Source organism: Danio aesculapii, chromosome 4, assembly GCF_903798145.1.
Source record: "Danio aesculapii chromosome 4, fDanAes4.1, whole genome shotgun sequence".
NCBI lineage: Eukaryota > Metazoa > Chordata > Actinopteri > Cypriniformes > Danionidae > Danio > Danio aesculapii.
In genome coordinates, this window is record NC_079438.1 from 23,047,012 (window position 1) to 23,068,146 (window position 21,135).

General features: G+C 38.3%; 1 protein-coding gene and 1 pseudogene across 4 annotated transcripts; both read left to right on the forward strand.

Moving 5' to 3' along the window:
* Positions 1 to 21,135, forward strand: part of LOC130222303 (zinc finger protein 208-like) — a 758,572-nt pseudogene that overhangs the window by 665,549 nt on the left and 71,888 nt on the right.
* LOC130222318 (NACHT, LRR and PYD domains-containing protein 12-like) lies at positions 1,658 to 20,133 on the forward strand. Of its 4 annotated transcripts, XM_056454902.1 has the most exons (8): positions 10,556 to 10,591; positions 10,699 to 12,594; positions 13,636 to 13,809; positions 14,675 to 14,848; positions 14,975 to 15,148; positions 17,637 to 17,810; positions 18,632 to 18,678; positions 19,542 to 20,133. In XM_056454902.1, exons 2-8 carry the CDS (start codon positions 10,796 to 10,798, stop codon positions 20,066 to 20,068), a joined length of 3,069 nt encoding a protein of 1,022 aa, XP_056310877.1. In that variant the 5' UTR covers positions 10,556 to 10,591; positions 10,699 to 10,795; the 3' UTR covers positions 20,069 to 20,133. The 4 variants fall into 4 exon arrangements, with proteins under 4 accessions (XP_056310874.1, XP_056310875.1, XP_056310877.1 ...); XM_056454898.1 differs by lacking the exons at positions 14,675 to 14,848; positions 14,975 to 15,148; XM_056454899.1 differs by lacking the exons at positions 13,636 to 13,809; positions 14,675 to 14,848; positions 14,975 to 15,148; ... (1 more) ...; positions 18,632 to 18,678; positions 19,542 to 20,133 and adding exons at positions 1,658 to 1,752; positions 2,410 to 2,521; positions 3,090 to 3,182 and having other exon boundaries at positions 10,478 to 10,591; positions 10,699 to 12,837.

Below are 21,135 nucleotides of genomic sequence, written 5' to 3' on the forward strand. Positions count from 1 at the left end.
GCAGTTTATAAATACAGCATGTATAATGTGCATAATGATTGTTTTTATACTTTGGCAATGATTTATTTTACATTACTAAATGACGTATTGCATTATCTACAAACCAGTTACTTAAGAATAGTTGGTGTTTTTTTTAGATCAGGATTAAGACATTTGTTTTTTAATTTACATTTACACATCTTATTACTTAGTCATATAGTAATAGTTACTCTGTATGTTAATAAGTGTTTTATTAACTTTAGAAGGTCACAAAACTGGATGAAGTTGAGTTAATAAAGCAATTATTAACATACAAATTATTTTATTAATCATATAATTATGCATTTTGAATGATCTAAAAAAGCAATTTTTAAATAACTTGTTTGTTAATAATGCAATAATGAATTTAGTAATGAAAAATTAATTATTAAGAAAGTATGAAAACACAATCATTAGGCACACTATACACGTGGTTAAGAATAGTCAAGAATATAGCATGTGTAGCTGTATTTATAAACCGCTTACTAATGTCTATTAGGGTTGAGTTAATGCTTAACAAATAATAAATTCACTATTGCTAATGCTTAATAAATGGTCCATAGTGTGTAATATTGCCTTACCTATTATAAAGTGTTACCAATGTGGGTTATTTTAATTTACTTGTTGAGATAGAGTGTTGTTGTTGTTTTGTAAAAAAAAAAAAGTTATTTGTGTTTACCCATTCATTTTAGTAGTAGTAAGATTGGCATTACTATTAGTACTATTATCGTTATTATTATTATGATGATGATATCATCATTATTAATTATATAAATAAAAACATATAATGTTAATGAATGAAAGCTTGTGTTTTCATGATTTTCATCATGAACAGGCTACCAGGCAAAAAATGTTAACTTACACAGATTTTAATGTTACCAGCACGAGATGCTAGTGACCAGGACCAGCATACCATGTTGTTCACCAGCATCATCATTCTATGCTGGTCACTAGCATACCAGCCCCAGCATCCCAGCACCAGCATCTCATGCTGGTGACCAATATTCCAGCACCAGCATCCCATGCTGGTCACATCCATATGTTGTGTTTTGGTGCTGGTATGCTGGTGACCAGCATGGGATGCTGGTGCTGGGATGCTGGCCACCAGCATAGCACCAGCATCCAATGCTGGTCACCAGCATACCAGCACCAGCATCCCAAGCTGGTCACCAGCATACCAGCACCAGCATCCCATGCTGGTCACCAGCATACCAGCACCAGCATCCCATGCTGGTCACCAGCATAAAACCAGCATCACAGCACCAGCATCCCATGCTGGTCACCAGCATACCAGCACCAGCATCCCATGCTGGTCACCAGCATAACACCAGCATCACAACACCAGCATCCCATGCTGGTCACCAGCATACCAGCACCAAAACACAACATATGCTGGTATTGCTGGTGACCAGCAATGCTGATGCTGGTCTTTTCAGCAGGGATGGAGGCTACAATAATCCACGTCTGAAAGAAACTGGGCTGTTAGAACGAATTTACAATTTAATTTTATGTTTAAACACAGTTTCCCCTTGGTTTTACTGTGTGATTTGTTTTTCTCGTTTCCCTCCATGTCAGACTCCTGTTCCACACTCCAGTCCAGCAGGAGGCGGTAAAGCATCAACAAATAAGTTTGACAACCGCCAAAATACTGAAGAAGCAGAAGTGGACAAACCGAAAGCGTCAAACGAGCTCAGATTGTGTTCCTGCTGCACAAGAGCGTCTGTACTTCTGCAGGTAAGTTTAATACTTCTACATTACGCTTATTTGTGGAGATGATGAAGGGGTTTATATGTGTATAAGCGTGTTTATAAGCGTGATTTATAGGACTGTCTGCTCCTGAAGCTCAAAGCCTCAAACACCGATTAAACTCGGTTCAAACACGGTCATTTGAACAATATAATGGGTTATTTTTATCACTTGAAAGTGTTTGTGCTCTTCTATATCAGGTTGACTTGATAATTTCACATAATTCAGCACAAAATAAACTTTAAACAGAGTCAGGAAATCGAAAGTGAAAGCAGAGCTTCAGTAAACAGAAGAATGCGGATGATCCTTAAACTGCATTTAACTGGTAACGTGTTAGTACTAACTAACTACTAACTAAGCTAATAAATAAATAAAGTAATAAGTTAATAGTTGTCTAAAGCAGAAGTTATCGTGACAGACACATACATATCAAATGATCAAACCTGAAATATCTGAGGTGTCAGATCAGGGGTTAAACCAACTGCATTAATGTTAATCAGTATATTTATATATCTGCTGTGAAATGGCTGAAAGTCAGTGTGTGGTCTCCCTCATCATGTGGTCTGTTTCAGTAAGGTCTTGTTTGTGAAGCATTGATTGCTATAAAGTGTGATGTTCTTGATCTCAGTATATTGTCATCTCCAGGTGATGGTCAGCGGCTGATTGTTTCCTCAAAGCTCTGCTAATGTCTGCATTGGTGTTTTAGCTGCAGTATGGCAGAGGAGCGAGTAAAGGACTCTCTCTCAGAGAAACACAGGTATTGACTCTGTTTTTACACCATTAATTAAACTTTTTCATATTTGAGAAACTTACTTGTGTCATGTGTGCTGTTTAAAGTCCTGAACAACATCAGAATTAAAGCTGACCACAGAACAGTTTCAGCTTGTGCTTGTAGAGGAGATAAACTGCTTGTGTTTCAGGGGATCAAATGAAGATTAACTATAACTAATTCAAATAATTGAAATATTCATGTTAAACCTCTCAGACTCGGAGATTATATTAATATCTATAGATACAGAATAATGGTTTGTATTTTATATCTCCTCATCTGGTTTCTGTGGTGAGTTTTTACTCAAGAGGTTACACAACAAGGTTTTAGAGTCAAATGTGTTTTCAGTGAAGCTGAGATTGTGCAGAATGAGAGAGCAGCACATCACTCGTCTGTTTACCCTTGATTCCTGTGTAGCAGACCTGATCAGACAGACCTTCAGTCAACTATTAGTGCTGACATAAACTGAACAAACTCATATTTCTCTGATAAACACTTGTAAAGGAGACTGAAGTTTGTCCTGCAGTTTATTCCTCTGGTGTGTTTGTGTCTTCAGTGTGAGATCAGGATCATGTGTGTCTCTCAAAAGTGACCGGTCTAAAGATTATCCACCAGAGTTCAGAAAGAAAACCCCATCATCTGTCATCAGGTATTCAGTGTTTTACATTATTGCTCACACATGGACTGTTTCAGTATTCATCAGGACATTTTAATTATATTTACACAACACTTTAAAGGCACAGTATGTAAGAAACACCAGAACAGTGTTATATAATTTTCTTTCATTTTTCTGTCTTCATTCATACTCCTGATAAGGACAAATATCTGACCATTAAACATTTATCTACAGTTTGTAACTTTAAATAATGCATCTAAAATCTCTGGTAGTAAAATATCCTCTTTGTCATATAAACAGGGGTGTAGCAACCGGGGGGATGGGGGGGAACACGTCCCCCTCACTTTTCGGAAACAGGTTAATCTGTCCCCTGACTGGCCCACACGTTTTATTTGACCTAGCGGCCTCAAGTGTTCTCTGATTTTTTTACTTGATTTGAGTGAACGATCACTCAGCCAATCACAGCGCGAATCTCTTGAGTGTCTGCCACGAGCTTCATTCATTCACTTTGCAGTCAAAGACAGGTATGATGCAGAAGGGAGCAACAGCTACAGCTGGGTAAATCACGGTAAATCACTCACGTTACAGAATCCTACTTTTGTTCCATTTTGAAGTGAGAACCGTAAAGTCCCTGGTGCTGGTGTGTTGTCTGGCGCTGCGCCAGAGAAAGACAGCGGGGTTAAGTTGGTTTTATTTTCGGTATTCCTGACACATTCAGTGACAGACGGCATTAACTAAAAAACCTCTAACCCTAAAAAGATCTAAACTGTATTCCCTACAAAAAGACAAAGCAGGTTATGTTTCACAGCTCTTTTTTTCTTTTTTTGCTCGATATTACAAGCACTGCTTGAGCAGTCGCAATATGCGTTCAGCCAGAGAAAGCTTGCGCTGAGCAGAGCTCTCAGTAAGGGACCGTCGGAAAAGTGCTTCTTTTTTTCGAAAACAAAACCAACTTAACCCCGCTGAGAAAGACGTGTCATATTATCACAATTATGCAGCCTTTTTAACCGCCTAATGCTTAATTTATGATTTAGACATGTAAATACACACAAGTACTAGTAAAACAAGAACTTTAGAGTTTGTAAAACACACAAAGAAGTCTAACAATCCATTCAAATATAACTTGCCGATGTGTTTTAATCATATCAGATACACATACTGAAAGTAACTATAAAGTTGAATCTACTCCTCTCTAAGTTCACCAGCCACTTAGTAACTGGTGAATTTACGTGTTGAATCCTGCGTGTTCTGCTTTTATGAATAACGCATTGGGCGCAAGTAAACATGGCGACGTCCATCTCACGTTATAGATCACTATCATTAACACGTTTATGTGAATCGGAATTTCAGGTAGTTGATGACATGAGCAAGCATGTGAATTTGTTGAATTAAAACAGAAAAAACAAAACAAATACAAGGGATCCATCTGTCATACATCGCATACAACGGAAACTCTAAGGGTGAATGTTCTAAAAAAACTGACTCCTGGTTCCAGATGGAGTCTTTTAAACTCAGCAGTGAAAGAATTAATAACAGCAGTAAAGCAACGGTGGTGTAGTTACTTTGCATTGCAAGACTGAAGACACGTTTTTATTCATTCGCCTTTTTTGAATCATTCATTTCTCCATCTGTTGTCATTTCTTTCTGAGTAATTTTGTCTCGTTTCCAGTTCAAATATCGAAAAAATCTTACATCATTACCAGAAAAGAAAAATGGCATGAGAAAATGAAGTGAAGCTGAAAACTTCTGTTTGAGATTATGTCTTATTAAGATCATTTTTCTTACCCCATTGGCAAATAATTTAGCTTGTTATAAGCAAACAATCACTCAATTTTGAGGTGGGGTTTTTTTTTCAGAAAACAAGACATATTTTCCTATGCTATTTCATGTGTCTAGTATGTATTTTGATTTAAAAATATTCAGATATTTGGATTGAAAACAGGACAAAACTAGTTAGTTTTTTATTATTATTAATATCATTATTATTATAACAGCTCAGGGATGAGCTGTTTTGAATAAAGGGTTGGAAATTAATGCTTTTCTTGGTTTTTTAATCGGATTCAGAAGATAATCTGCAGATTAATAGATTGAATATCACGCTTGCACAAATTACACATTTCCATGTTGCGATTTAACCTACTGTAACGTCAAAAGACAGCAGTAGTCCTACTAACGTTACCCGTATGAATCTCGACAATTGTTTATGAATCCTGTTGAATAATTACAAAAAAAAAAATATGCACACAAACCTCCATCAGCGCTTTCCACAGAGAAATGCATAATTTAAAAATGTAACAATTTTGTTACAGTGACTGACTAACTCAATCTCAATCTTATTACTGAAACATTGCTGCTAGATATAATTTTGATGTTACATTGCTCTGACAGGTCTAACATGATGCAAAACCTCTTGTTTATGGACCAATAGAAAATCATATTTTGTTAAACTGTGCATTCCTTTACAATTTGGTGGTAAGAAATGGATATCTTATATTTTACTATTGTTTACTCTTCTTTTACATTTTCCCTGAATAATTTTCATATTTTAAAAACCCTAGAGACTTTGAATCAGTATTTGGTCATTACTTAAATCAGTATTTAAAGCAAATGTTAAATATAAAAAACAATTTGCATGTCAAACATAATAATTCAACTTCAGAATTATGAATTGTTGTATTCTGATTTGATAACTTTACTGTGCATTAAAGACCAGGACATAGTATGTCTGATAATATATTTTTTTTCTGGAGAAAGTCTTATTTGTTTTATTCAGCTAGAATAAAAGCAGTTTTAAATTGTTTAAGCACCATTTTAAGGTCAATATTATTAGCCCCTTTAAGCTATATATTTGTTTTCGATAGTCTACAGAACAAACCACTGTTATACAATAACTTGCCCAATTACCCTAACCTGCCTAGTTAACCTAATTAACCAAGTTAAGCCTTTAAATGTCACTTTAAGCTGTCTTGAAGAATATCTAGTCTAATATTATTTACTGTCATCATGACAAAGAGAAAATAAATCAGTTATTAGAGATGAGTTATTAAAACTATGAAAAAATCTTCTCTCCGTTAAACAGAAATTGGGGAAAAATAAACAGGGGGCCTAATAATTGTGACTTCAACTGTGTGTGTATATATATATATATATATATATATATATATATATATATATATATATATATATATATATATATATATATATATATATATATACACACACACACACACACATTCGCACAAGTATCAACTTGCAATTTAGAAATTGCATTGTAGTATTTAAAAATATATTCACACAAAGAGTAATGCCTAATTTAAATGTGTGTGCTTCTGTTTATTTATTGTTATTATTAATATTTTGTAATTATTTTAGAATTTTGGTTAAAAGATTATTAAATAAACTTTATCGCTAATAAATCATTAATCACTTTTGGTTGACCATACAGCTGTCCCCCCCACTTTTAAGATGGCTGTTACGCCCCTGATTAATATTATAATTTATTATATTTATTATTATTAAAAACTAAGCTATAAAACACAAAACCCTTTTAATGTGTGCTTTCATTTTGACATCGCTAACAACTGTAATAAGAAACATCCCATTATGCAGCAGCAGTCTCAAGTTACGACACTTAAAAATGCATTTTGAGTGTAAAGATGATCAGCCTGTGAAGTCAAGTTTACAGTGTCATAAATGAAATAGGTATAGTGCATGAGTAAAGGGGATTTACCGCATCAACCTCTCATATGCGCTGCATGTAGGCTGAATGATAATCTTCAAAAAATATGCAATACAAAACTTTAAACATTCATGTTTTTTTAAATAAAACAGAAAGAATTAAGGAGTAAAATATCATTTAAACCACTGGTGTGGCGCTGAAGCCATGATCCATCTGCGTTAATAAATGGTATTGTTTCATAACCTTCATTGATGAAACCTAATAGTGAAACTGCATACTATTGTTACTATAAAGAGAATATTTCTGCCTTAAGTCAGTAACTTAGGCAGCAATGAAAAGTAATAAATAAGTGAATAAATAGCCTAAATGAAATGAACAAGAAGGACCGAAATCACCAAGTCACCAAGTGCCCCCTTATGGCATTAAGATGCCCCCTCAGTTATGGCATTCTGGCACCGGGCCTGCTATAGCCATTCTTTATTGTTTGTAGCGAGAAGAAAAAAGCAGATGAAAACCTGGCTGGGGAGACGACGATAACATGGATTATCTGTTCTTCAAAAAAGATCACGACATTGTGAAGGCGTTTATCATACAGTGGAGTTCGTGTTTATGATCATTAATATTAATAATTCTTCTCTCTATAGACTTTGTTTTAGGGCTTGTTCTTGTCAGGTTTATTGCATGTACGAATTAGATTATGAAGAATGATTAAGAGCTTGCATTTTCTTTATTGCATCTGTTCTTCAATGACAAAAGATCATTGTGAAGGCGTTTATCATACAACGCAGGTTGTGTTTATGATCCTTAATATTAACTAATCAATATTAATAACTCTTCTCTCTCTAGACTTTGTTTTAGGGCCATTTCTTGTCGGTGCTATATAGGTTTATCGCATGTTCGAAGAATGATAAAGAGCATGCATTTTCTTTATTGCATCCTTTTCGCAAGTTATTTTATTTAGCTATTTATTTCTTTAAGTGGGGAGAACATTATTCACTGGCAAAAATGTTCCTCCCGTACCACCAACAAATAAAGTAGCCTACTTAAGTTAATTTGCCTTTTATGTAAAAATGAAGGAATAACTTAATTAAATATGAATTAATAAAACATCCGTATAAACGTACGTGTTTATTTTTGAACTTTCGTTAATAAAACAACACAATACTGCTTATAAATATTGTAGTTAAATATTAAATAACTTTAACTGAAACCGTATAATAATAATTAAACGTTACATTTTTAAGAACTGCACAAATAGCCTAAACGGCACTTTACTAATCAGTCGTAATATAAATAGTAGTAATTATAAGAAGTACAAAACTATTAGCTTACTAGTAACAATATAAGTCAGCGTAGGCTATCTCCACCTGTTGTTTTCTATTCATATTTTAAATTCTTTGCCAGAAAAACTAACATGTTGAATTTGTCCGGTTTAAGTGAAGACTTAATTGGGGTTGTAATGTTTCCAGTAATACAAGTTCAGATGGTGTGCTTGTAGCGCAAATGCACAGATACTTTTTCACAACCATCATAAGTTTCTTGCTTCATTGTTCCGTTCTTAACTGAGTTACCAAATATGTTGCTCCATTTCTCGTCAATGTCTTCCATTCATCACTTTCTCTTTTGTATCTGCTCATTTTTGGAAATGCCTCTGCGATACCTGGCTGACTAGCTGGGCGTTTGCGATTCGAAGACAGGAGTTGATTATACGTGCCTTTTTTTCCCCTCGCTGCCGTCGATCGCCACTAACTTGCATAGTTCGGCAGCTGTAGAGCTGCGCATCAATGGATTTGCTCTTCAGTGTTTGGACTCTTATCAGTGAATATTAAACCACACTTTAACACTTTTTTTAAAAACAAACCCTACAAAAAGCTTAATCTCAATTGCTTCACCTTTCACGGTCGGCACGAACCCAAAATGTTCCCAGATGTAAGATTTGGTTTTCAACAAGATTCAAGGTTGAACTTGCTGAATCGCGTCTAATGTTATATTGTAACAGAAATGTAATACTTGGCAACGTAACGGTAATTTGTGTTTTAGAGTGAGTGACGTCACGTACTACCGGCGGTGGCAATGGACAACTGCGGTAGCAACTGACCACTGCGGTGATGCGGTTGTCACGGTGACCATCACAGCCCTGTAAGCCGGTAGTTAATAGTATGAATTGTGACCTAAACTAAAGTGTTCCTGATCTTCTGCCATAAAGGGCTTTTCCTGCACACTTTCCCCTGCTGTTTCTGTGATGTACTGATCAGCCATTCCTCTGATCTGAGTCTGTTTTCACTGAAGCGCAGTCATCATCATATGTGTTGATGATTAAGCTCCTCCCACACCTAAACTGTGGTCTTCATTCAGTAATTTGATGATTATTTTCAGCTCTAATCTGCTCTAATAGTGCTGCAGGTCTGTCAAGCTTTCTCTACTAGAAATGAGCCTTGATCTGTGTTTGCTGATATTTTTCACATTTTCTAAAGTGATCAGTGTGTGGTGTTTAAAGTGATCAGTGTGTGTGTGGTGTTTAAAGTGATCCGTGTGTGTGTGGTGTTTAAAGTGATCCGTGTGTGTGTGGTGTTTAAAGTGATCAGTGTGTGTGTGTGGTGTTTAAAGTGATCAGTGTGTGTGTGGTGTTTAAAGCGATCAGTGTGTGGTGTTTAAAGCGATCAATGTGTGTGGTGTTTTAAGTGATCAGTGTGTGTGTGGTGTTTTAAGTGATCAGTGTGTGTGTGGTGTTTAAAGCGATCAGTGTGTGTGGTGTTTAAAGCGATCAGTGTGTGTGGTGTTTTAAGTGATCAGTGTGTGTGTGGTGTTTTAAGTGATCAGTGTGTGTGTGGTGTTTAAAGTGATAAGTGTGTGTGGTGTTTAAAGTGATCAGTGTGTGTGGTGTTTAAAGTGATCAGCGTGTGTGGTGTTTAAAGCGATCAGTGTGTGTGGTGTTTAAAGCGATCAGTGTGTGGTGTTTAAAGTGATCAGTGTGTGTGTGGTGTTTAAAGTGATCAGTGTGTGTGGTGTTTTAAGTGATCAGTGTGTGTGTGGTGTTTAAAGTGATCAGTGTGTGTGGTGTTTAAAGTGATCAGTGTGTGTGGTGTTTAAAGCGATCAGTGTGTGGTGTTTAAAGCGATCAGTGTGTGTGGTGTTTAAAGTGATCAGTGTGTGTGGTGTTTTAAGTGATCAGTGTGTGTGTGGTGTTTAAAGTGATCAGTGTGTGTGTGGTGTTTAAAGTGATCAGTGTGTGTGGTGTTTAAAGCGATCAGTGTGTGTGGTGTTTAAAGCGATCAGTGTGTGGTGTTTAAAGTGATCAGTGTGTGTGGTGTTTAAAGTGATCAGTGTGTGTGGTGTTTTAAGTGATCAGTGTGTGTGTGGTGTTTTAAGTGATCAGTGTGTGTGTGGTGTTTTAAGTGATCAGTGTGTGTGTGGTGTTTAAAGTGATCAGTGTGTGTGGTGTTTAAAGTGATCAGTGTGTGTGGTGTTTTAAGTGATCAGTGTGTGTGTGGTGTTTAAAGTGATCAGTGTGTGTGGTGTTTAAAGTGATCAGTTTTTGTTCAAATATAAAGGAAATTAATTTATGTGCTTTTGTAAATGAAGAATGATTAATACCTGGTGTGTTGACTCCACTGTGTGCAGTGCTGAACTTTAATCTTCTCTGTTTTAGTTCACGTAGGAGGAAGAGAGCAGAAGCAGAGCCCAGCTGTGTGTCTATGAAGAGTGACTGGTCTATGAACCGACCAATACATTTTAAGAGTGGAAACACACAACCTGCTGTCAGGTAGATCATGTCTACACACATGATTACACTGCAGCATTTATATGATGATGTGTTTCTAGAAGATCACTCGCACTCATTGATTCTTTGTGTTGTTGTTGTTACTGCAGTGTGAATAGAGATGATCAGACTGGAGACCTGCAGCAGGATTCACTCCAACCAGAACATGATGAACTCCAGAGAGTCAAAGAGCAGCACAAAACCAGCATGAAGAACAAGTATGAGAGATTATTTGAGGGAATCAACCATCGAGAGACTCAAACCCTCCTGAACAGGATCTACACACAGCTCTACATCATAGAAGGAGAGAGTGAAGGAGTGAATGAAGAACATGAGGTTTTGCAGATGGAGAAAACAGCCAGAACAAAACCCTCACAACACACTCCAGTCTACTGCAATGACATATTTAAAGCCTCAGCTGGAGCAGGACATGAGGAGAAGATCAAGAAGGAGAAAGCCCAGATCAAGACTGTTCTCACTAAAGGCATCGCTGGAATCGGAAAAACCGTCTCTGTGCAGAAGTTCATTCTGGACTGGGCCGAGGGAAAAGCCAATCAGAATGTAGATTTCATGTTTGTGCTTCCATTTCGAGAGCTGAACTTGATCCGAGATCATCAGTACAGTCTTCACAGACTTCTGCTGGACTTTCATCCTGAACTTGAAGATCTGGAGCCCAAGATTTATGATCAGTGTAGAGTTGTGTTCATCTTTGATGGTCTGGATGAAAGCAGAATCCCACTGAACTTTTCAGATGAGGAGAAAGTTTGTGCTGTGACGGAATCTTCATCAGTGGCTGTGTTGATGTGGAGCCTCCTGAAAGGAGATCTGCTTCCCTCTGCTCTCATCTGGATCACCTCCAGACCAGCAGCAGCCCATCAGATCCCATCCAGATACATCAACCGTCTGACAGAAATTCAGGGATTCACTGAGCCTCAGAAGGAGGAATATTTCAGGAAGAGAATCAGCGACGAGCATCAAGCCAGCAGAATCATCTCACACATCAGAAGAGCAAGAAGCCTCCAGATCATGTGCCACATACCCGTCTTCTGCTGGATCTCATCCACTGTGCTTCAGAAGCTCCTGGAAGAAGATCTGAAAGCAGAAATCCCCCAAACTCTGACTGAGATGTACATCCACTTCCTGCTGATTCAGATCAACATGAGGAAGCAGAAGTATGAAGAGAGAGATCCAGAGAAACTCCTGCAGTCCAGCAGAGGAGTGATCCTCAAACTTGCTGAAGTGGCTTTCAGACAGCTGATGAAGGGCAATGTGATGTTCTATGAGGAGGACCTGATTGAGAGCGGCATAGACGTCACTGACGCCTCAGTGTATTCTGGGATCTGCACTGAGATCTTCAAGGAGGAATCTGTGATTCATCAGAGGAAAGTCTACAGCTTCATCCATCTCAGCTTTCAGGAGTTTCTGGCTGCTTTCTTTGTGTTTTACTGCCGTTTAACAAAGAAGAGAGAACCGCTGGAGTTGATTTATGAGAGAGAATATTCATATAATCAATATCTACAGGCCAGCTCTGAGAAGTCTCTGTATGATCTGCTAATATCAGCAGTAGATAAAGCTGTCTGGAGTAGTAATGGTCATCTGGATCTGTTCCTGCGGTTCTTGCTGGGCGTCTCACTGGAGTCCAATCAGAGACTCTTCCAGGATCTGCTGACACACACAGAGGAGAGCTCAGAGAGCATCAGGAGAATCACACAGGACATTAAAGACCAGATCAAGACAGATGATGATCTCTCAGCTGAAAGATCCATCAATCTGTTCCTCTGTCTGCTGGAGGTGAAAGATCAGACTCTGGCCAGAGAGATTCAGGAGTTTGTGAAATCAGACAAACATTCAGAGGAGGAACTCACTCCTGCTCACTGCTCAACAATCTCCTACATGATTGAGATGTCAGAGGAGCCGCTGGATGAGTTAGACTCTAATCAATTCAACACATCAGATGAGGGAAGATGGAGACTGATACCAGCTGTGAGAAACTGCAGAAGAGCTCTGTGAGTATTCATTCATTGATCACAGAAGACACACATCAGTCTGCACTGAAGACTCAGATCAGTTTAGTGAATCACTGCCCTGCTTTAACAGAGAATCTTTAGCTGGCCATATCGTCCCCCTGTGAGATCGCTGATACACCATATTACTGCATGGGGACGCGGCAGTGTTCTGTTTCCTTATTTGCTCATTCATTTCATCATTTCTAAACGTATTTAACAAACTTTTCTTGACTTTTAACTCACACAAACAACATTTGTGCTTATTTAATAATCTACTTCATTTGCTTTACATTTTATCCTGGAAAATAACTCAAATCCCTGCAAACACTAAACACTAGGCCTAAACACTAAACTTTACACTGAGCTCAGTAAAATGCTCTTTGATTAGTTATTAATAATCTGTTCAATAATTTATTAAAGTCATATGAATGGGGAAATACAGGTTTACTTTAATGTAGTTTAAAGCAATAAATAAATAAAAAGAAGATATGTTTAAATGAAATAAATAGACTTGTTCTGAGGCATGAGGGTTATATGAGGGCCCAATGTTCACTGGTGGGGGTTACAGCCCAACACCATGGTACAACACCATGAGGTAGCCTGACTGCCATTAGGTACTGAGATGACATCCTCAAACCCCTTGTGGGACAATATACGGTGTGGTTGGCGCTGGGTTCCTCCTAATGCTAATGCTGGACCTCATGTGGCTGGAGTGTGTCAGCAAAGCCTGCAATTCACTACAGTTTTGAGTGTGACTCCAAATCCAGACCTCCATGGGTTAATACATTTGATTTCCAGTGATCATGTCTGTGTGATTTTGTTGTCAGCACATTCAACAGTGTAAAGAACAAAGTATTTAATAAGAACATTTCATTCATTCAGATCTAGGATGTGTTATTTTAGTGTTCCCTTTATTTTTTGAGCAGTATATATATATAGTTTATTTTCAGTGTTACTTTAATCAGCGGAGACTGGACTCATGAACACTCAACAGTGCTCATTTCTTACTGCTGATTTTGTTGCTCTTTGTCCTCTACACAGGCTACAGGGCTGTTATCTCACTGTTCAGTGCTGTGAGAGTTTGTCTTCAGCTCTACAATCCTCAAACTGTGTCCTGAGAGAGCTGGACCTGAGTAACAATGACCTGCAGGATTCAGGAGTGAAGCTTCTCTCTGATGGACTGAAGAGTCCAAACTGTAAACTGGAGACACTGAGGTAAAATAAAAACATTTCCATCAAATAAATGCTGCTACAAATGACTTTTACATTGTGCAACAAAGTGTGATGAGGTAATGAGCATATGCTGTAATGTACTTTATTTCTGTTTATTTATTGTCAATATTTCATACTTCAGGTGTAAAGTCAGATATGAGGAAACCCTGTTTATAGCAGATATAATATTGCTCTTAAGTGTAATTTCTGCTGAAATGATCATTGATTCGTGTTCTTTGGTATTTTTGGGGCATCTCTAAATGAGCTGTGTTTCTGCAGATATTTATCACTGAGTCTCTTTATTTACTAGTGTAAATGTGTGTAAAGTTATATTTAGTCAGTTTTTTGTACTATTTTCAGTAATATTGTTGACTAATATGAAGATGATCATGGGATTTATTTACAATACAGTTTGTAAAGTCGTATTTTCTGTCTGTTAATATTATATGAGAGTCTTTGTTTTGTTTAACAAATATGAGGATCTAAATGGATTTGCATTGTAAACATTAAATAACGGTTTAAAAGGTATTTTTAATTTATATAATAAGTTTTTTGGTACGATTGTTACTCTTTCAAATCATTCTGCATAAATCTGCACATTTTTACAAAATTCTGCTCAGAAATAGCAAATAAATAAATCTGTCTGGCCCTACTCATTTCGGTCCAGAGCTCTTCTCTTTAAAAAAGTTTATGTAATAATGAAATACAAATGTTTGATCTTCCTCCATGTGACCATTAAAGCAATTCTGAAAAGTTAAAGGAGTCTTTTCCTTTTCCCTATGAGGAGAAATCACTGCTCATGGGGACATCAATAATTACATGCACACTCACACACAATAATACAATGTCTTTACTGTCCTCTACTAAGGCTACAGTGCTGTAAACTCAATGTTCAGTGCTGCGAGAGTTTGTCTTCAGCTCTACAATCCTCAAACTGTGTCCTGAGAGAGCTGGAGCTGAGTAACAATGACCTGCAGGATTCAGGAGTGAAGCTTCTCTCTGATGGACTGAAGAGTCAACACTGTAAACTGGAGACACTGAGGTCTGAGTTTAAACACCTGACTGATGGATAGATGGATGGATTGATTATAATTATGTATTGCATTAAACAACTTACTAAAAACTACACTGTAATTTTGATTATTATTATTATTTTTTTTTTTTTCAGATTGTTCATGTGTAAACTCAATGTTCAGTGCTGTGAGAGTTTGTCTTCAGTTCTACAATCCTCAAACTGTGTCCTGAGAGAGCTGGACCTGAGTAACAATGACCTGCAGGATTCAGGAGTGAAGCTTCTCTCTGATGGACTGAAGAGTCAGCACTGTAAACTGGAGACACTGAGGTCTGAGTTTAAACACCTGACTGATGGATAGATGGATGGATTTATTATAATTATGTATTGCATTAAACAACTTACTAAAAACTACACTGTAAATTTGATTATTATTATTTTTTCAGATTGTTCATGTGTAAACTCACTGTTAAGTGCTGTGGGAGTTTGTCTTCAGCTCTACAATCCTCAAACTGTGTCCTGAGAGAGCTGGAGCTGAGTAACAATGACCTGCAGGATTCAGGAGTGAAGCTTCTCTCTGATGGACTGAAGAGTCAACACTGTAAACTGGAGACACTGAGGTAAATGATTGTACACGCAACAACTCAAAAAGTGTTTTGATTTAGATGGAAATGTCCAGATATATTTAAGAGCATCAGTGGAGAAACTGCAAAATGCTGCTTTTCAAATGAAAGTTGCTCTTTTTCTTAAACAGTTCAGGAAATCAGTGTATTTTAAAGATTATTTTAATTAATTAACTCTAAAATCTTTATTTATATTTTATATTTTTAATGATTATATTTATAGTTTATCTTTGAATTGGTTTATTGGAGCAGGTTTGACAGGCTCTGATCATTTGCATTTTGCAGGTTCATAAATAAAGTCTCGTGGCCCTCTTATCTAAACTGAAATTGATCAGTTTTCTTACATTTCAAAATGTTCAAGAATATATTAGATGACATTAAATATTCAGTTTTATTTAATAACAATTGTCTGTAATAATTCTAATTGACACAGATTCCAATAGTGTTGTCATATCATTAACCTCATAGTTTGTTTTTACATCAGATGAATGACTAAAATCACACTGTTAATGTAATCTGTGTTCTTCTTTCTCAGATTGGTCATGTGTTATCTCACTGGTCAGTGCTGTGAGAGTTTGTCTTCAGCTCTACAATCCTCAAACTGTGTCCTGAGAGAGCTGGAGCTGAGTAACAATGACCTGCAGGATTCAGGAGTGAAGCTTCTCTCTGATGGACTGAAGAGTCAACACTGTAAACTGGAGACACTGAGGTAAATGATTCTCCACTCAACAGCGACTACAACAAGATGGTTTCATATTGGGTTACTAAATGTGGAGCCTCTTTCAGTGGATTGGCAGAAGAAGAAACAAAACATTAACAGGGATGTGATTTCAATCGTAACCATACTAATGTATGTTTATCTGTAAATATATTTAAAAACATTAGTTAGTATATTACAAAATGTTGCACATACAGAGCTTCTCTTTTTCCAATATACCCAAATATGATTAAGAGTTAAAGGAATCCCTTTATTTTAAAGATCATCTGAATTCAATTATTTATTCATCTTTTATTTTGGGTCACGAATATTGAGGTGTTTCTCACCTGACAGAATAAAAGTCCCCTGATGGTCCATCAGTGTGAATGTGACTGTCAGGCTGGTGAAAGAGACATTAAGAGAGTGGGTTTGTGTTTGTTTGAGTTTATTTACATCATCGTCCACAATATAATATACAAATGAAGATCAGGTCATTTTCTATTTCTCTTCATACAATAAAGTTTGATCTACAAGCTGAAGTTTGTGACTGTCAGGGCTGTAGTACTCGTGTCCGGACTCAAGACGTTTCTTTCTATAGTCTAGGACTCACTAATATTCAGACATGAACTTGGTCCAGCAATAGCCATTGGTTGAGTGTGTTTGTCTGGAAAACAGGTAACATCACTGTTAAATCCACTGTAAGTCTAGAATGGGCATTGACACTCTCGTGTGACTCTCGTGCTTGTCTGCGGCTGCGTCATATTGCTCCTCCTCCATATGAGTGCCCTGTTCAAGTGCGCATCAGTCACTGTCACTCAGACACATGTGGGACACCGCTCTATTTCTTAATACTCCTGGCTGCTAAAGCTAAACTAATAGAGGTGATGTTTAGCTGAGAGCTAGCTGACGTTTACTGCTAGCATGTTCCATCCTAAACATAAGAGTTAGCATTTGCACTGGTTAGAAAGCAGTGAAAGTAATATAATGTATGTCTGATGTCTGCAAATTTAGGGAGTATCGACACCTGATTAGGGCTGGGCCATGTGTGTTTGATTGGATAAGGTTAGATTAGATTAGATAATCAACATTATTGGGGAGAGATCATATACTGACGTTATCAAGATATTATTGAAGGCGATTATTAATAAATATTGTCTGACATCACCCAGCCCTACACCTGATTAGACATTTCAGACCTCTGTAACATTTGAGTACATGTCTTACAGTCATACAACCAGCTGTAATCATGCATCTAGCTGTCGATCATCTACAAAACACTACACTTATAATCTTTTAAAATCAACTCAAATCACATTAAGAGGATACATTATTTGTGTGAGTGTGTTTGCTGATGTGAGGGCTTGATCAATAAGGAGAGCTGTGTGTGTGTGTTCATCACTGCTGTTGACATGAGCAGAAACAGCAGTCAGCATCTTTACAACACAAAGAGATGTGTGATTGTCCAACTGTGTGATGTGGACTATTGCTGTGTTTGTAGATTGTCTGGCTGTATGGTGACAGAGGAAGGCTGTGGTTTTCTGTCTTCAGCTCTGACTTCAAACCCCTCACACCTGAGAGAGCTGGATCTGAGCTACAATCTTCCAGGAGATTCAGGAGTCAAGCTGCTCTCTGAACAACTGGAGGATCCAAACTACACACTGGACAAACTCAAGTATGTGGAGCATCACTGGCCTTGTGCTTTTCCACTGAATGGCTTTAAAAAGACACTAGAAAGCTCTTTTCTGATCTTCAGTTTTCTGTGAGGGTTATGGGGTGAGGACAGACAGAAGATACAGCTTGTAGAGTATTCCAGTCATGTCTATGAAGAGCAAATCATTGAGTGTGAAATGAATCTCCTCTGTAAATGTTGGAGTGTTTTGGCTCAGTTGTGACATTAAGCGGGACACACTGTACAGTTTCAGCATTTGAGCTGAGCAGAGAAACTTCTTCCTCCATTTGTGCTGAAGAATCCTCCAATATCAGGTCAGGAATAGGGTTGGGGATTGAAGATGGATTCAGATTCTGGAATCAGACACTTGGATTAATGTTCAGACTCTTGTTCTAAAATCAACATCTGGATTCCTCTTCTCTGTGCACACATGTGTATTTTTCACTTGCTAATCTGTCAGGAACTTGGGCGCTGGCGAGCAGCTTTAATAATCTGAACATAGTTTAGAGATGGACTGCAACATGTGCTCAAAGGCTGCATGTGCTGAAGAACGATGGCAAAGCTAAGTGTGATCACTGTAATAAATGAATGTTGCAGCAGGGTGTCTCCATCAACATGAGCAGTATCTGCGCTCGCTTCACCAACAGCAGAGGAAAAGAACGCACTGTGTTAGATTCATTGTGCATCCCGGCTGGAACCAACAAGTGTTGTGTGTTTTAGCTGAAGAGTTTGGAGCGTGTAGCTGAGCAGCTCAGTGCTAGCTTTAGCTTATTAGCTGAGGGGGAACTAAACAGCTCATTCTCTCCATCTGTGTGTGTTTACAGTCTGGATCATGGAGGAGACGCGAGGATTACAGCAGGACTGCACAAATGTAGGACTACACACACACACACACACACACACACACACACACACACACGAGGATTACAGCAGGACCACGCAAATGTAGGACTACACACACACACACACACACACACACACGAGGATTACAGCAGGACCACGCAAATGTAGGACTCACTCCCACACATACACACACACACGCACATGCACACACACACATACACACACACACTGACACTCACTCTCCCTCACACACGTGCACGCACACACACAAAGACACACACACATACTCACTCACTCGCACGCACACACGCATGGACTTACACACGCACACAAACACACACATGTACAGACACACAGCCACGGAGACACACACAAACACACACACACACACTCAGTCGTTCGCTCGTACTCACATACACACACATACACACGCATACACTCACTTGCTCACATGCACACACACGCATACACACACACACACACTCACTCACTCACTCACATGCACACACACAAACATGTACATACACAGACACATACTCTCTGTCTCTCTCTCTCACACACACACACACACACACACACACACACAAAGACACACACACAAACTCTCTCACACACATACAGAGACACACGCACACAGATGCGCATACACGCAAATGCTCTCTCTCTCACTCACACACACACACACAGACCCTAACTCACACACACACACACACACACACACACACTCACTCACACACTCACAAACTCTCTGTCTCTCTCTCACACACACAAAGTCTCTCACACACACACACACACACACACATGCACACACACACTTACAGACACACACACACACACACACACACACACACACACAGCTGTGGTTATAAATGTGTGTGTTTTTGTGTTCAGATGTCTGTTTCCTCACACTGGATCTAAACACAGCACACACTCGTCTCATTCTGTCTGAGGAGAACAGAGAGGTGAAGCGTGTGAGAGAGAATCAGCCGTATCCTGATCATCCAGACAGATTTGATGGTGTGTATCAGGTGTTGTGCAGAGAGAGTGTGTGTGGACGCTGTTACTGGAAGACTGACTGGAGTGGAGATTATAGTGTGTGTATATCAGTGTCATATAAGAGCATCAGGAGGAAGGGAGGAGGTGATGAGTGTGTGTTTGGATATAATGCTCAGTCCTGGAGTTTGATCTGCTCTTCCTCCAGTTTCACATTCAGACACAATAACACACACACTGATCTCCCAGTGAAGCCGCTCAGCAGGAGAATAGGAGTGTTTGTGGATCACAGTGCAGGAACTCTGATCTTCTACAACATCTATAGAGACACAATGAGCCTCATCCACTCAGTCCAGACCACATTCACTGAGCCGCTCTGGCCTGGGTTTAGGCTTTATCCTGGATCATCAGTGAAACTGAGCTGAAGACTGACGAGAGATTTTCCCACAATCCTCTGCAGGAGCAGTCAGCAGCTGTGTGTGTGTGTGTGTGTGTGCGTGTGTGTGTGTGTGTGTGTATGGCGAGTGGATAGTGCCACTTCTCAGCCTCACATGGAGAAGAAGGAGCAGTCGACCCTAACGTCGCCGCCTCAACGTGTCGAATTTTGAATAGGAGTGAATGGGAGGGCAGACGTCAAGGTAGCGGTGACGACACGGCGACGTCATATAAAAACCATTTTAGGCGGCGACGTAGCGGCGACGCACGTAAGAAAATTGCAAAAAAAATTGACGTGTATGATACGTCTTAACTAAGTACGCCGCCTCACACGACGTCTCCTAAGCACGCTGCCTCACACGACGTCTCCTAAGCACGCTGCCTCACACGACGTCTCCTAAGCACGCTGCCTCACACGACGTCTCCTAAGCATGCCACCTCACATCGCGTGTCCAAATAAAGCTTTACTTTACCAAATAAAGCATTACTTAATGCCTGAAAACAATATCTATGTTCATATCATAGTTTATTAATCCAAAAAGTTGTGATTGATTATAAAAAACACCCAACTTCTCTTTAATGGCTGGTTTGTAAACAATGCAATACATCATTTAGTGTTAAAAAATTAAATCATTAACAAAGTATGAAATTATTAAGCATATTATACATGTGTTTTACGTTATACGGTATTTGTAGTTTAAACTGCTTATAATGTCTATTCATGTAAAGTTAATGCTTAAATGATAAACTCTATTTGCTGATGCTTAATAGCTAATTAGTGTGTAATTATTATTATAAAGTGTTACCAAATTAGTAGCCTATTAAATTGCAGGAATATTTTATAACACATGAGAGTAAAGAAACATAACATAATAGGGCCAGTTAAGCCAGGCTTATGGTTTAGCTGCATTGGATATATGTGAAGGTCAATTTCATGTTCTTAACCACCTGAGATCGCTGTATACATAAATTATACACGAGCAAATTATGTCTTGAAATGGCTTATTATGTGTCAACAAATGAGTGTCTACACTCATTAAAGGATCATTTTCTAGTC